This window comes from Suricata suricatta, chromosome 1 (assembly GCF_006229205.1).
Source record: "Suricata suricatta isolate VVHF042 chromosome 1, meerkat_22Aug2017_6uvM2_HiC, whole genome shotgun sequence".
NCBI classification, from domain to species: Eukaryota; Metazoa; Chordata; class Mammalia; order Carnivora; family Herpestidae; genus Suricata; species Suricata suricatta.
In genome coordinates, this window is record NC_043700.1 from 172,273,511 (window position 1) to 172,285,755 (window position 12,245).

General features: G+C 38.3%; 1 protein-coding gene across 1 annotated transcript; it reads left to right on the top strand.

The window, feature by feature from the left end:
- Positions 1-1,544: 1,544 nt before the first annotated feature.
- On the top strand, positions 1,545-2,927 carry LOC115285820 (testis-specific serine/threonine-protein kinase 1-like). Its single transcript, XM_029932471.1, has one exon. It carries the CDS (start codon positions 1,592-1,594, stop codon positions 2,753-2,755), a length of 1,164 nt encoding a protein of 387 aa, XP_029788331.1. The 5' UTR covers positions 1,545-1,591; the 3' UTR covers positions 2,756-2,927.
- Positions 2,928-12,245: the final 9,318 nt, after the last annotated feature.

Sequence of the window (12,245 nt, forward strand, 5' to 3'; positions counted from 1 at the left end):
ATTGTATACAAACTCTGCCTCTTTATAACCCATGCTCTATCTCTTCCTTAGATATATTCCAATGTATTATCTGTCTTTGGATCTCTTTGAATCTCTCTCTCTCTCTCTCTCTCTCTCTCTCGTTCTTTATCTCTTTCCACCTCATTGATAAAGGTTCACTATATCTAAGACATAACAGATAACAGTTCTGAATATGGAGGTGTAACCATCAGATGTGCTGAGGAGGTGGGTTTACAGTCTAATGTGTTACTGAAAATATGTTCCTAAAATTGAATGTACTGCCCTGAAGGAATAGAGCCCACATGCACTCTTCTCAAAATGAGAGAAGATGAGACCTAAGATGAAGGGCTCTAAGGTTCTCCCACCTCAATGTTAAGGTGGGATTTTACATTGCAGAATCCTCCCTCACTGGCAGATTTCCCCAAGTTTGTCCTTCCTTACCCATGGATACAAGCCGGGCTCTCTATATAAGATCTTAGCAGGGCCAGGTACTCAGAAGAAAACTCATATTGACCTGAAATGTCAAGGCATAATTCTGTGGTTTGTAAGATGCTTTTAAAACTTCACTGTGGTGTGTAATATGCATCCATGAGCTGCTTTTGAAGCATATTTGCACATAGCAAACCTCTAGGAAGTCTTGTCTGCTTTGTCCATATTTCTTCATGAGGGTCTAACTGTCATTAGAGGTTCTAATACACAGGACAGCTGATGCCTGTGAAACATGAGATTGAGAAATAGGAGAGAGTGAATCAATAATTCAACAAAGCATGCAAGACAGTGTGCTTTAAATCTAGTCTGCAAAGGACGTTTTATATCCTTTCAAGTTTTGAGTTCTGTAGGTGAAGCTAATTCCTCTCTTCCTTCCACCCACGTTCCTTCTGAGATGACGAATTAGGAAGCGCAATCACACACCTGCACATGAGATCTTTGGAGTAGGGAAATTGTAGCTTTTAGTACGATCAGCGGAAGACACGATAGACCCCAAGAGTAGAAGTTTGGAAGTTCTACAAATTGAGCATAAATTCATTAACCCTATCCATCATGTAAAACACAAAGACCATTAACTAAAATATGAGACAGATACCAACTTTACATATTTCCTGTGGAAAAAGAGAAACTCAAAGGACTTAAGTACTTTTTCCTTAAAATACAGTTTTCTCTTAGCATCCATGTAGCCCTGACAAAAGAAAAGCAAAACAGACTCAAGACAAGAAACAGGCAAATATATAATCTCAGATGTAATGGAAATGAAAGGGTAAAAACTGTTCTTTTGTAAACTCTTCAAAGTAGCACATGACCGTATGATTGTTTGGATAAATTTATAAAATTTCTTATCTGCATCATAATGTGGGTGGGAAACGGGTACTCCTGCTGGGCCAGCCTGGCTTCCAGGGTGGCAGGGGCCCCCTTTCCCCCAGCTCAGTCCCCACTCCCTGCAGCCTGGCTTTATGACTTCACATGCTGAGGTCACGCAGAGACAATGCTGAGCGTTTCACCTCTCCAGGTCCAGGCCCAGCCCAGCCAGAGTCCTCCCCACAGTGTCAATGAGGACAGTGCCTGCTGGCCCAAGTGGGGAAGGGATATAGAGCCCATGGCAGTGGCGTCAGCCACACCTGGCACCATGGACGATGCCGCAGTCCTAAAGATGAAAGGCTACATGATGGGCAGCACTCTCGGTGAGGGCTCATATGCAAAAGTCAAATCTGCCTACTCTGAGCGCCTCAAGCTCAACATGGCGGTCAAGATCATCGACCGCAGGAAAGCCCCCACTGACTTCTTGGGGAAATTCCTTCCCCGGGAAATCGAGATTCTGCCCAGGCTGAACCACCGCTTCATCGTCAAGACTTACGAGATCTTTGAAACATCAGATGGCAGGGTCTACATCGTCATGGAGCTCGCGGTCCAGGGTGACCTCCTCCAGTTTATCAAAACCCGGGGAGCCCTGCCCCAGGACGATGCTCGCGACAAGTTCCACCAGCTCTCCTCAGCCATCAAGTATTGCCATGACCTGAACATCGTCCACCGAGATCTCAAGTTGGAGAACGTCCTCCTCGACGAGAGCTTCAACATCAAGCTCTCGGACTTCGGCTTTTCCAAGCGCTGCCTGAGGGATGGCAGTGGGCGGCTGACCCTGAGCAAGACCTTCTGCGGGTCAGCGGCTTACGCAGCACCTGAGGTGCTGGAGGCCGTCCCCTACCAGCCCAAGGTGTGCGACATCTGGAGCCTGGGCGTGATCCTCTACATCATGGTCTGTGGCGCCATGCCTTATGACGCCTCCAACATCAAGAGGATGCTGCGCCTCCAGAAGGAGCACCGTGTCCACTTCCCCCGCTCCAGTCACCTGACGGGCGAGTGCAAAGACCTCCTTTACCGCATGCTCCAGCCGGATGTCCGCCAGCGGCTGAACATCGATGAGGTCCTCGGCCACTTGTGGCTGCAGCCCAAGGCACAGGACCCGGCCCCTGGACCCATCACCAATGAAGGGGAGAGCTCCCGGGGTGCTGAGCCCTCGTGGGCCCCTGAGACCGCTGAGAGGTCCGTCACCAAGATGGAGACCCGGGAGGAGGCCCATCCTGTGAGGCGGTCGGAGGCAAAACTTGACCAGACATCACAAGGGCCGGGGTCAAGGCAGAATGGTCCCACGGGATCGTCCCTGCCAGGCGAGCTGCCTAACAGGGAGACAGAGGAGGGGCTCCCTCACAGCCGCCAGGGCCACACGCCTAGGGAGCCTCTCTCGGAACAGGGGGCTGGCTAGGAATGACGCAGAGCTCATAGCTTGAGCCTGAGCTCCAAAGGAGCCAAGGCCAAAGACGGAAAACTGTCCTGGGTGAGCCCCCATTTCCGTCAATTTCTTCTCCCTCCCTTTGAACTTGGCAAACCACATGGCTAAAGAAGTAATAAAGCACCATATTTAGTGCAGAAAAAAATTTAATTGACATAAATTTCTAAATTCATGAAATTATTTCTCTATTAGACTTGTTTTCAGTTATTAAGGAAGAAAGATTTTAAATTCTTTGTATCTTTACAAAAATACAATATTCTCGCTGTAGGATTATTTTATCTCAAAATTGGGAAACTCTGGGGATACTGTTAAAAAATAAGCATCATCAGGTCTCCTGTGAAGCCTTCTAGTCATGGCTTAGTCAGTATTTATAACCTTGCAGCGTGGCAAACCTTGAAGTGGTCATGTTATTATTGAGGGAAGCCTGCGCAGGAACTCAATCTTGAGAGATGCCAAACAGCCTCAATCAAAACATAGGTGAGAATTAATCTATTCTGAAAAAAATATAAAAGAGATAGCTGGGGTCAAATGAGTAAAAGGTGAAGGGAGAAGTAGGAAGCATACCAGCTCGCCTGCTGTGAGAAGCTTGCCTGTCTACATGCTTAATACATTTTCAAGTCACTTTTTCCCTTATTGCTCTCTTTTAGGTAAATAACCCAACACCAATGGGTTGGGTCAATGTTTTTTTTTAAAATCTGAGCTGATATTATTCTCCCGACAGCCAGCTCTATCTGCTTCTTTGATAATCTTCCTGACTCAGTAAATGGAAACTCTTAGCCTCCCCCCAGGTGTTCAAGTCCAAACCCTTAGAGCCATCTATGACCGACCCTCTCCCCCTTTCATACTTTACATTCCATCCACTCACAAATTCTCTAAGTTCTACTTTGGAAATTATCAGAATATATGCAGAAAGTGAACATTTCTAATGATATTCCCTGCCAGCACCCTGATCCAAAGTACCATCATCTGTCAATGGAATTATGGAGGTAGCCTTCCAACTGGTCTCACCTCTTCCCCTCTGGCCCTCCATTTCTTCTTCTCCATCTCTCTGCCTATCTCAACACAGTATTCAGAAAGATTCTGAATAGCATGAGTAAGATCCTGTCTCAACACAGTATTCAGAAAGATTCTGAATAACATGAGTAAGATCCTTCACTCCATCCTGAAGCTTCTCAGTGGCTCCCCATTTTAATGTGAAAACCAAAGTTTTCCCAGTGATCTGTGACCTCCTAATTCTACCTTCCAACTCCTAGACCCCTTTCTCTAAGAAACCACATCCTATTCAATTACTGCTACTTATTTCACTCCAGGCACATTAGTTTGCTTGTACGACATGGATGATCCTTTCTTCTTAGAATACTCCCTACTCCCCAGCCACACCCTCCCCCAATATCTACATGGCTCACCACCTCTGTCTCTTCTGGGTTTTGTTCACCAGTCACATTCTCAGTAAGTTATCCTTGACCACAGAATTTAAGAATTTAATTCTGCTTCCATCCCAGAACTCCCCATCATTTTTTATATTTGTTTGTTTGTTTTTTCTATTTTAAGATTAAACATTCTGTTAAGGATAAAAATTATCTTCACAATTCTCATGGAAAGTCCAGGTGACTTTTTAGTGGTACTGTTTATAATAAATTAGTCCCTTAGCAAATAACCTCTTCCTCTTCAGCTATTATTATTTTTGCTAAATGCTAAATTTTACCATGTTTTTTTATCCCCCCTCCCTAAAACATAAGTTCCACCACAGTAGAGGTTTTTGCCTCTTTTATTAACTTCAATATGTCCAACATTTAGAGATGTCGTTGGAATCTATTTTTGTCTTATAAAAAAAGTTGAATAATTTTTAATTTGGGTTATATTATTTTAATGAATGACAATAGGTTTATTTTTTTTACCTTTTCATTTTTCCCTTAATATTTATTAGACTATCCAATGTTAGGCCTTGTGAAATAAGGTGAACATAAGCACAGGAAAATTCTGGTCTCAAAGATTTCAGTTACTTTTCACTTGATGTTTCTGCTTAAAGTGTTATGGTTCACAATATCTCTTTCTTCCTCTTCCCAAACCTCCTGAAGACAAAACTTTCACTCTTTTGGTTCATTTTTGCTGTCCATTTACTCAATATAGGACATTGGATACCTGTGGGCATTTAGTAAATATTTTTTAGGAATGATCTAACCTTCAATATAGTCTCTGTAAAATAAGGAGGCTGGTTTAAAATAGGATTCCTCAATTTGACAGTATTGTTATTTTAGATAATATGCTTGATGCCAGTAGCATGGCCACAGCCCTCTAGTGGCGGTGATCAAAAATGCCTCCAAATGTCTCTGGAGCAAACTTATCTATAGTTGCAAGTTACTGGTTTCAAAGATTTTAACATTTTATAAAATATAATTTTGAGCCTCTCATCAACAATTCTAATGGATCATCCAGGCTTCTTCTTCTCCCTGCTGCTATCCTGATTTCAACCACCAAAGATTTGCTGTCATCCACATGCCAGAATACAAAGATGAAACATCAGTGAGTTGCTCCACATTGCCTCGGTTTAAAGCTAATGAGTATAGCTTTAATGTTTCTGTACTCTCTGCTTCTTTTAAATTATCTCTGCCATCACTCACGATTAAGGATATTGCTTCCTTATTATATGTGCAGAGGTGATGTGCCAAGCACATTGAGGTGAACTGGCCTGCAGGTTGAAACAGGAAACTGTAATACATATCAAAAAGCTAATGAAATAAACACTTTGTTTTCTCTAATGTTATCCAGTTCTCAAGAGGCACTTGACTGGTAGTTTATCTCAGAGTCAAACACATACAGAATTGTCAAGACATCATGGCATGAGCATCAAATATTTTGTAGTCATATCTTCAAGGTTGTGAAAAGAAAATGAGTGTAATGTTTTGCTTGCCAAAACATGTTTTCATTGAATGAAATAGTGCATGGAAGGGGGAAAATTCTTTCCATCAACTACCTTTTCCTTGTACAATGCTTCCAACAATTAATCAGCCAAACAAAGCCAAACAAAACAAAACAAAGACCTGGAACTAGTTCTTCAGTGAAGTTCGTCTCTGGAGAACACCCATCAAATGATTCTAGAGACATTTCAATTTAGTGTTCCTCAAGTTTCCATTAAGTCACAGGCAAATTGGAATGTTGTTAACTCAATACACACTGGCTGCCAAAGATGCGGCACATTTCTGAAGTGACCATCAATTTGAAAGTATAGAAGATGTGGAATATTTCCACGCTCGTGCCTCTTTTTGCCTTATTCATTCATTCCATTACTCATGTCATAGGCACAGAAATCGTTAGTCAAAACTATAAAACTAACGTCAGTCTGGGAGTGCAACTTTGTTGTTTAGATTTGAACTCTGGTTCCCATATCTATTTGGATAGACTAATACAAGCCACTACAGCAAACAACCTCCCCAATCTCAGCAGTTTAAAGAAACAAAGGCTTGTTTTTCTCATGCTACATATTCACCTTGAGTAAGCACAGGTGTTTTCATATTTTCTTAATTTGGGATCCAAGGTGATGGAGTTTTTATGATATGAAACACTGCTGACAGGCGGTGAGAGAATGTCAAACTCTGGGCTGATGCTTAAAGGCCACATTAGTAGGCCAAATCAAATTGCATGATTGTGGGGAGTCTGGGTGGCTCATTCTGGTAAGCATCCAACTTTGGCTTCACTCATGATCTTGTGGTTCACAAGTTTGAGCCCCAAGTCAGTCCCTGTGCTGACATCTTGAAGCCCAGAGCCTGTGTCAGATTCTGTGTCTCCCTCTCTCTCTGACCCTCCCCTGTTCACAGTCTGTCTCTCTCTCTCTCCAAAAGAGAGTAAACATTAAAATAAGTAAACATTAAAAGAGAAATTGCATGATTGTGCCTCACTTCAAGGAGAGTGAGAGGCAGCCAACCTTCTTCCATGAATCTGCCAGTAGGAGAAAAGTGAGAAATAAGATTGAATAGCAGTAATGTGTATCTCAAATCCCCTTGTCCTTCAGAAGTGTTCTGCTCTGTTCTTCTTCCATCGTTTATACATAGCCTACATATCATTAATTTTTCCTCCTTCTGAAATCTCTACCATGATAGGGAAAAAATGTAATGGATTATGTAATCTCAACCCAGGAAGAACTGCATATATCAACTTCAGACAATGAGTTCTATGTATCTTTGTATCCTCAGCACCTAGAACAATGTCTGAAATGAAACTTAGAGGCACTCAGTCATGATTGTTGTTGAGGGGGGGACAGAATGAATAAATGAGTAATTATAAAAGCACAGTAGGTTAACATCATCTCTGAAAGTTCAATCTAAAAATAATCAGATAATCCTTTTAAATTCAGACAGAAAATGAAAAATATGCAATGTAAGAATGGTCTGCTAGAAAACTTTCAGTTGTAGTTTTTCCTGATAATATCAAAATTCTGTGTTTCAATTATTCTGCTGCAAGTCTTATTCTCTTCCTATACCCTTTCATCCTTGGTGATATGGTAGAATCTTAAACATAAAACCCATATGCATAGCTTATTTTTCTTTTAGGGTATAGACAGCACCTTGATCAAGGTTCATACATAATTGACAATCAATGGAAATTTGTTGAAGGACTTACTTCACTATTGAGACTGAAGATATTCTCCATGTGATTATAATCCCTAATTCTTATAGATTTAATTCATATCTCTTTGTTCACCTCTACATGTGTATATATGTGTATGCATATTTCTTATATGTGTGTGTACATATATACATGTGCTTATGCATATATTAGATATGGCTACCTAGACCAGACAACTTCACTTGCTATGCTATGGCATCCTCAACTTATGCAAGTCCCAAACTAAATGTAAACCTGATTTTCCTCTCACCCTTACTCTATGAAAAGCAGTACCAGTGACCCATAACTGAAACTTGAGTGTCATTCTTGTCTCTTTCGTCATCCTTAATTCCCACAGCAAACCAGTGAGTAAGTACTGTTCAATCCATCTCTTCTGTAGCTTTTAATTATTATTCCTCTCTCTCCAGATTCCTTACTGATGGCTTAGATTAAGCCACTATTATCTCTTATGTGATCAATGCAAAATTTTCTGGATTCTTTTATTATTTTGCAACTTTCTAAGTGATATGCAAAAATATGATTTTACTATTTCCCTGCTTAATATCATTCAGTAGCTTCTTTTTGTAAAAGAAAAAAATAATATAAAATGAATTTTTGTTTAATTTTTATTCCTTTCTTGCTTCTGTTCCCAACCTTATCTCTAAATATTACCAGATTTGACACCAAGTCAAAAAATTGGTCTTTAACAGTGAGGATTATATAAATTATAGATTACTTTGGTGACATGAAGAAAATAAATTTTAGTAGAAATTGAAATACTTTTGTCTTTTTAGAAGTTCTTTACTTAAAAAATAAAAAAAATAAAACTACCTTTTGATCCAGCAATTGCACCACTAGGTATTTATCCTAAGAGTACAAAAATACTAATTCAAAAAGGCAAATACCCCCTGATGTTTATTGAAACATTATCTACAATAGCCAAATTATGGAAACAACCCAAGTGACCATCAACTACTGAATGGATAAAGAAGATGTGATATATCTATGTGTGTATATCATATTAGACTATTATAGATAGATATTATATATATATATATATATAATAGTAGACTATTCCTTAGTCATAAAAAGAATAAAATCTTGCCATTTTCTCCTTTGTAGATGGAACTAGAGAGTGTTATGGTAAGTGAATAGGTCAGGGAAGGCCTATAGGTCAGACAAATATCATATTATTTCACTTATATATGGAATTTAAAAAAACAAAACAAATGAGCACAGGGGGAAAAGGGAGAGAGGAGGGAAAACCAAGAAATATACTGTTAACTACAGGAACAAACTGATGGTTACCGGAGGGGAGGGGAGTTGGGGGATGGGTTAAATAGGCGATGGGGATTCAGAGTGCACTTGTGATGAGCACTGGGTGTTGTATGGAAGTGCTGAATCACTAAATTGTACGTCTGAAACTAATATTAAACTGAATGTTAACAAATTGGAATTTAAATAAAGAATTTTTAAAAGATTTCTTTAACTCTTATTGAAGGAAAAACAAAATAATAGGAAAGACAGTTGTCTTAAAATCCACAGGCCACAGCCCTTTGGATTCTATGTCATCAAGCTGAGTCTGTCACTTATTTTATTTTTGATAGTAGATATGGAGCATGGGTATTAGTCCATTTCTAAATTTCTATTGATTTTATAATAACTGTCTTGGAGACATCATAGAAGGTGTCATTATTTCTATATTGCAGATGAGAAAATGGAAGTTCTAGTGCATTAATTGATTTGCCCAAGGTCAGTTGATCATTCTGTGAGAGTAGGAAGGAGCATTCAGTTTCCTCATGCCTTTTCCCAATTCTACATGGAAGTTTATCTGGGAGGTACAAAAGTGAGAAGAGGAACTATTAGGTTTCTAATAGTTCTGCTAGTAGATCTACTACTTGGAAGATCAAATCTAAAAATTATGTAGACTAAAGTTATAAGGATAGTTTTCCCTTAAAGAATTTCTTGATTTTTCTATATACACCATTCCTTAATAATAGATTTTCATTTCAGGATTCTTGGTGCCCAAAACATTGGTCATACACTTGTAAGACAAACAGTGAATTCTTAAAAAACAAAGATTGTGAAAAAAAAATAGCATGATTATTATAAGCCTGTTTCCTACATGCTTTTACATTCATTAACTCATATTTAATGATAATTTTACTTACTGTTACATTCATATTTTTTCTGACAGCATAGTAAATGTTCAAATGTATGAGTGACTCTAAATAATTTTTAGATAAGGGAAAGTATGAAGCTATTGCAGAGTATTTAGTAGTTCTAGAAATTCTGCTTCTGAATTTTGTTTATATTTTAAACCTGTTACTTTTAAGATCTATAGTTGTCTTCCATGATATTAAACCAATTAATAGAGAGAGAGAGAGAGAGAGAGAGAGAGAGAGAGAGAGAGAGAAGAGAAGAAAGAAGAGAAAGCCAGCCTTGGAAATATTTGGAATTATTGGGTTTTTTTTCCTTGAAATTCTATACCTGATTTTGTTCCTCTCCCAAAATCAATATTGGGTTAATAATTTCTGTACTCCATATGAAAAGGCAATTTTGGGTTTTCATTTAAACTTTATTTATTTATTTTGAGAGAGAAATAAAGAACATGAGTGGAGCATGAGGAGAGAGAGAGAGGGACAGAGAGAATCCCAGGCAGGTCCTAGGGTGTCAGCACAGAGCCTGACTTGGAACTTAATCCCATGAATAGTGATTTCATGTCCTGATCCAAAATCAAGAGTCAGATGATTAACCAACTGAGCCACTCAGTTGCCCCTGATTTGGGGTATTCATTTAGAAAGTACATTTTGCTAGAATTGAGAGTGAAATAAGCAATTGTAATTGTTTTTAAAAACTTAGACTATGCATTTAACTATATGCACAGGTAGTCTACAGTTCAGTTATTCTAGTCCCTCATTTCTCGTTGTATGTCTTAGTTCCCTACTGAATCTAGAACATCTTAGGCATGACTATAGAAATTACAATAGTTTTGGCTTTAGTTTTTAAATTTTATTTCTCTTTAAATAGATACAGGTTTATATAGGTTTATATCTATTTATACCTCTTTAAATAGATATAGTTTTATATAGGTTTATATCTATTTAAAGGTATACTGGTAAATATAATATTTTATCCTTAATATCATTAAATAGATACAGGTTCCTATCTATTTAAAGATATATTTGTATATATAACATTTGGGCATTTTCCCCATTGATTAATGAAAATGAGGCAAATATTTGGTTGGGAATTTGTGAATGTAACAAACTGACAGTGTCTTTAAACCTGACACTGGGACTTGCAAATCATTTTTATTTTACTTGCATGGCTGAAAACACTTCATTTCTCTACACTTACGTATTTCCTCTGGAAAATGGGAGAGATAATATTGACCTCAGTCACTGTTAACTAATAAAAATGATTGCCATGCTCTTAATAGATGCAAAGTGCTATGCAAATGTAAATGCTAAATGAGGCAATAAGTCTTATGGGATATTTTCTGCTCTGTTAAAATGCTTGGATGTACATCTCCGTAAAAATCAGTTCACATTACTACTAAAGATGTCCTGTTAATTAAACCATGGTAAAGTGCATTGATTTTTGAATGAAAATGTGGAGTATTCCTTCTTTATAAAGCTAACATATTTGAAAGACATTAGTAGCAGAAGTCCATTTTAAAATGTATGCCCCCATGAGTGACTGGTAAAGATTGAGCAGATCATTTGAGCCAAAGATTAAGTATTTAAAAAAATTATGCTTTCTATATAATAAAGTTGCCATTTCTAATTCTAATATCAATGAATATCATTAAGAAAAGTATCTGACATACATACATATCACTCAACATTCCTTGGAAAATTAGCCTAGAGAAAAAGTGATCTAGCTGCAGAGTCCCTCATTTCCAAAGGCTTCCCTTAGCTCAAGAGAGGTTTTTGGTTCATTTTTTTCTGAGAAATAAAAACTACATCTACTCAACACATGTGTTTATTTCATGTATTTCTCTTTAAAAATGTATTAGAGATTATTTATTAGGTTCCTTGACATTAAATATCCCACTTTTTCTCATTTCCATTTTTATTCTTGTTCTACCAGAGTTGGTTTGATCAAACATGACCCAGGCTATCATCTTTGCAGTAATGTCACATACAGAATTCTGACGTCTTTCTTACCTTCTTATAAGCATGGCCTTAATTGAAAATTCTCTTGGCACTGGGGGCGCATTGTGGCTTCACACTTCTAGACCACTGACATTTGGTACAAAACAGAGACCATCAGCTAGAAACAGATGAAGACTAATGTGAGCTAACTTCAAGGTCTGGATCTATATCTCCTGTTGTTTGCTGGTTGATGATCCTTTTTTTCACAGATCTGTAAGGACAATGTGCATCATGTGTGACTACATAAGATAGAGAACTAGAAATTTCCATCTCCCAAGGCTGCACATTTGCCCCTTCACCTTAGAAAATGGGGCTTTTAGTGTCTTGGCATCCATTCATTCAACTCAGATGACATTTCTTTTGTCATCTGTATTAATGGATGTACAATAACCTTATGGAAGTATGAAAGGACATCTCAAAAGGCACTCCAGCTTTGCTGCTATTTCTAGTACTTTCAGAAGATGACATGACTGATGAATCAGACCTAATGGAGCCATAGGCACTGTCAGTTACAAATATGTGGCGCATTCACTGCTGCTACTTCATATGTCAGGAACACAGTACATTTTTTCCACCAGATACAATAACTTAACAATAACTTTAAAAATCATTACTAATGAAGGAAAATAGGATTGATATGATCACACAATTACGATCCAAAATTACTACTGATGTTTGTTTCAGAGAGACGAAAAGATTTA

Bases quoted from the DNA above. Each gene is read 5' to 3' on its own strand.
- LOC115285820 (XM_029932471.1), top strand. From the start codon at position 1,592: ATGGCAGTGGCGTCAGCCACACCTGGCACCATGGACGATGCCGCAGTC.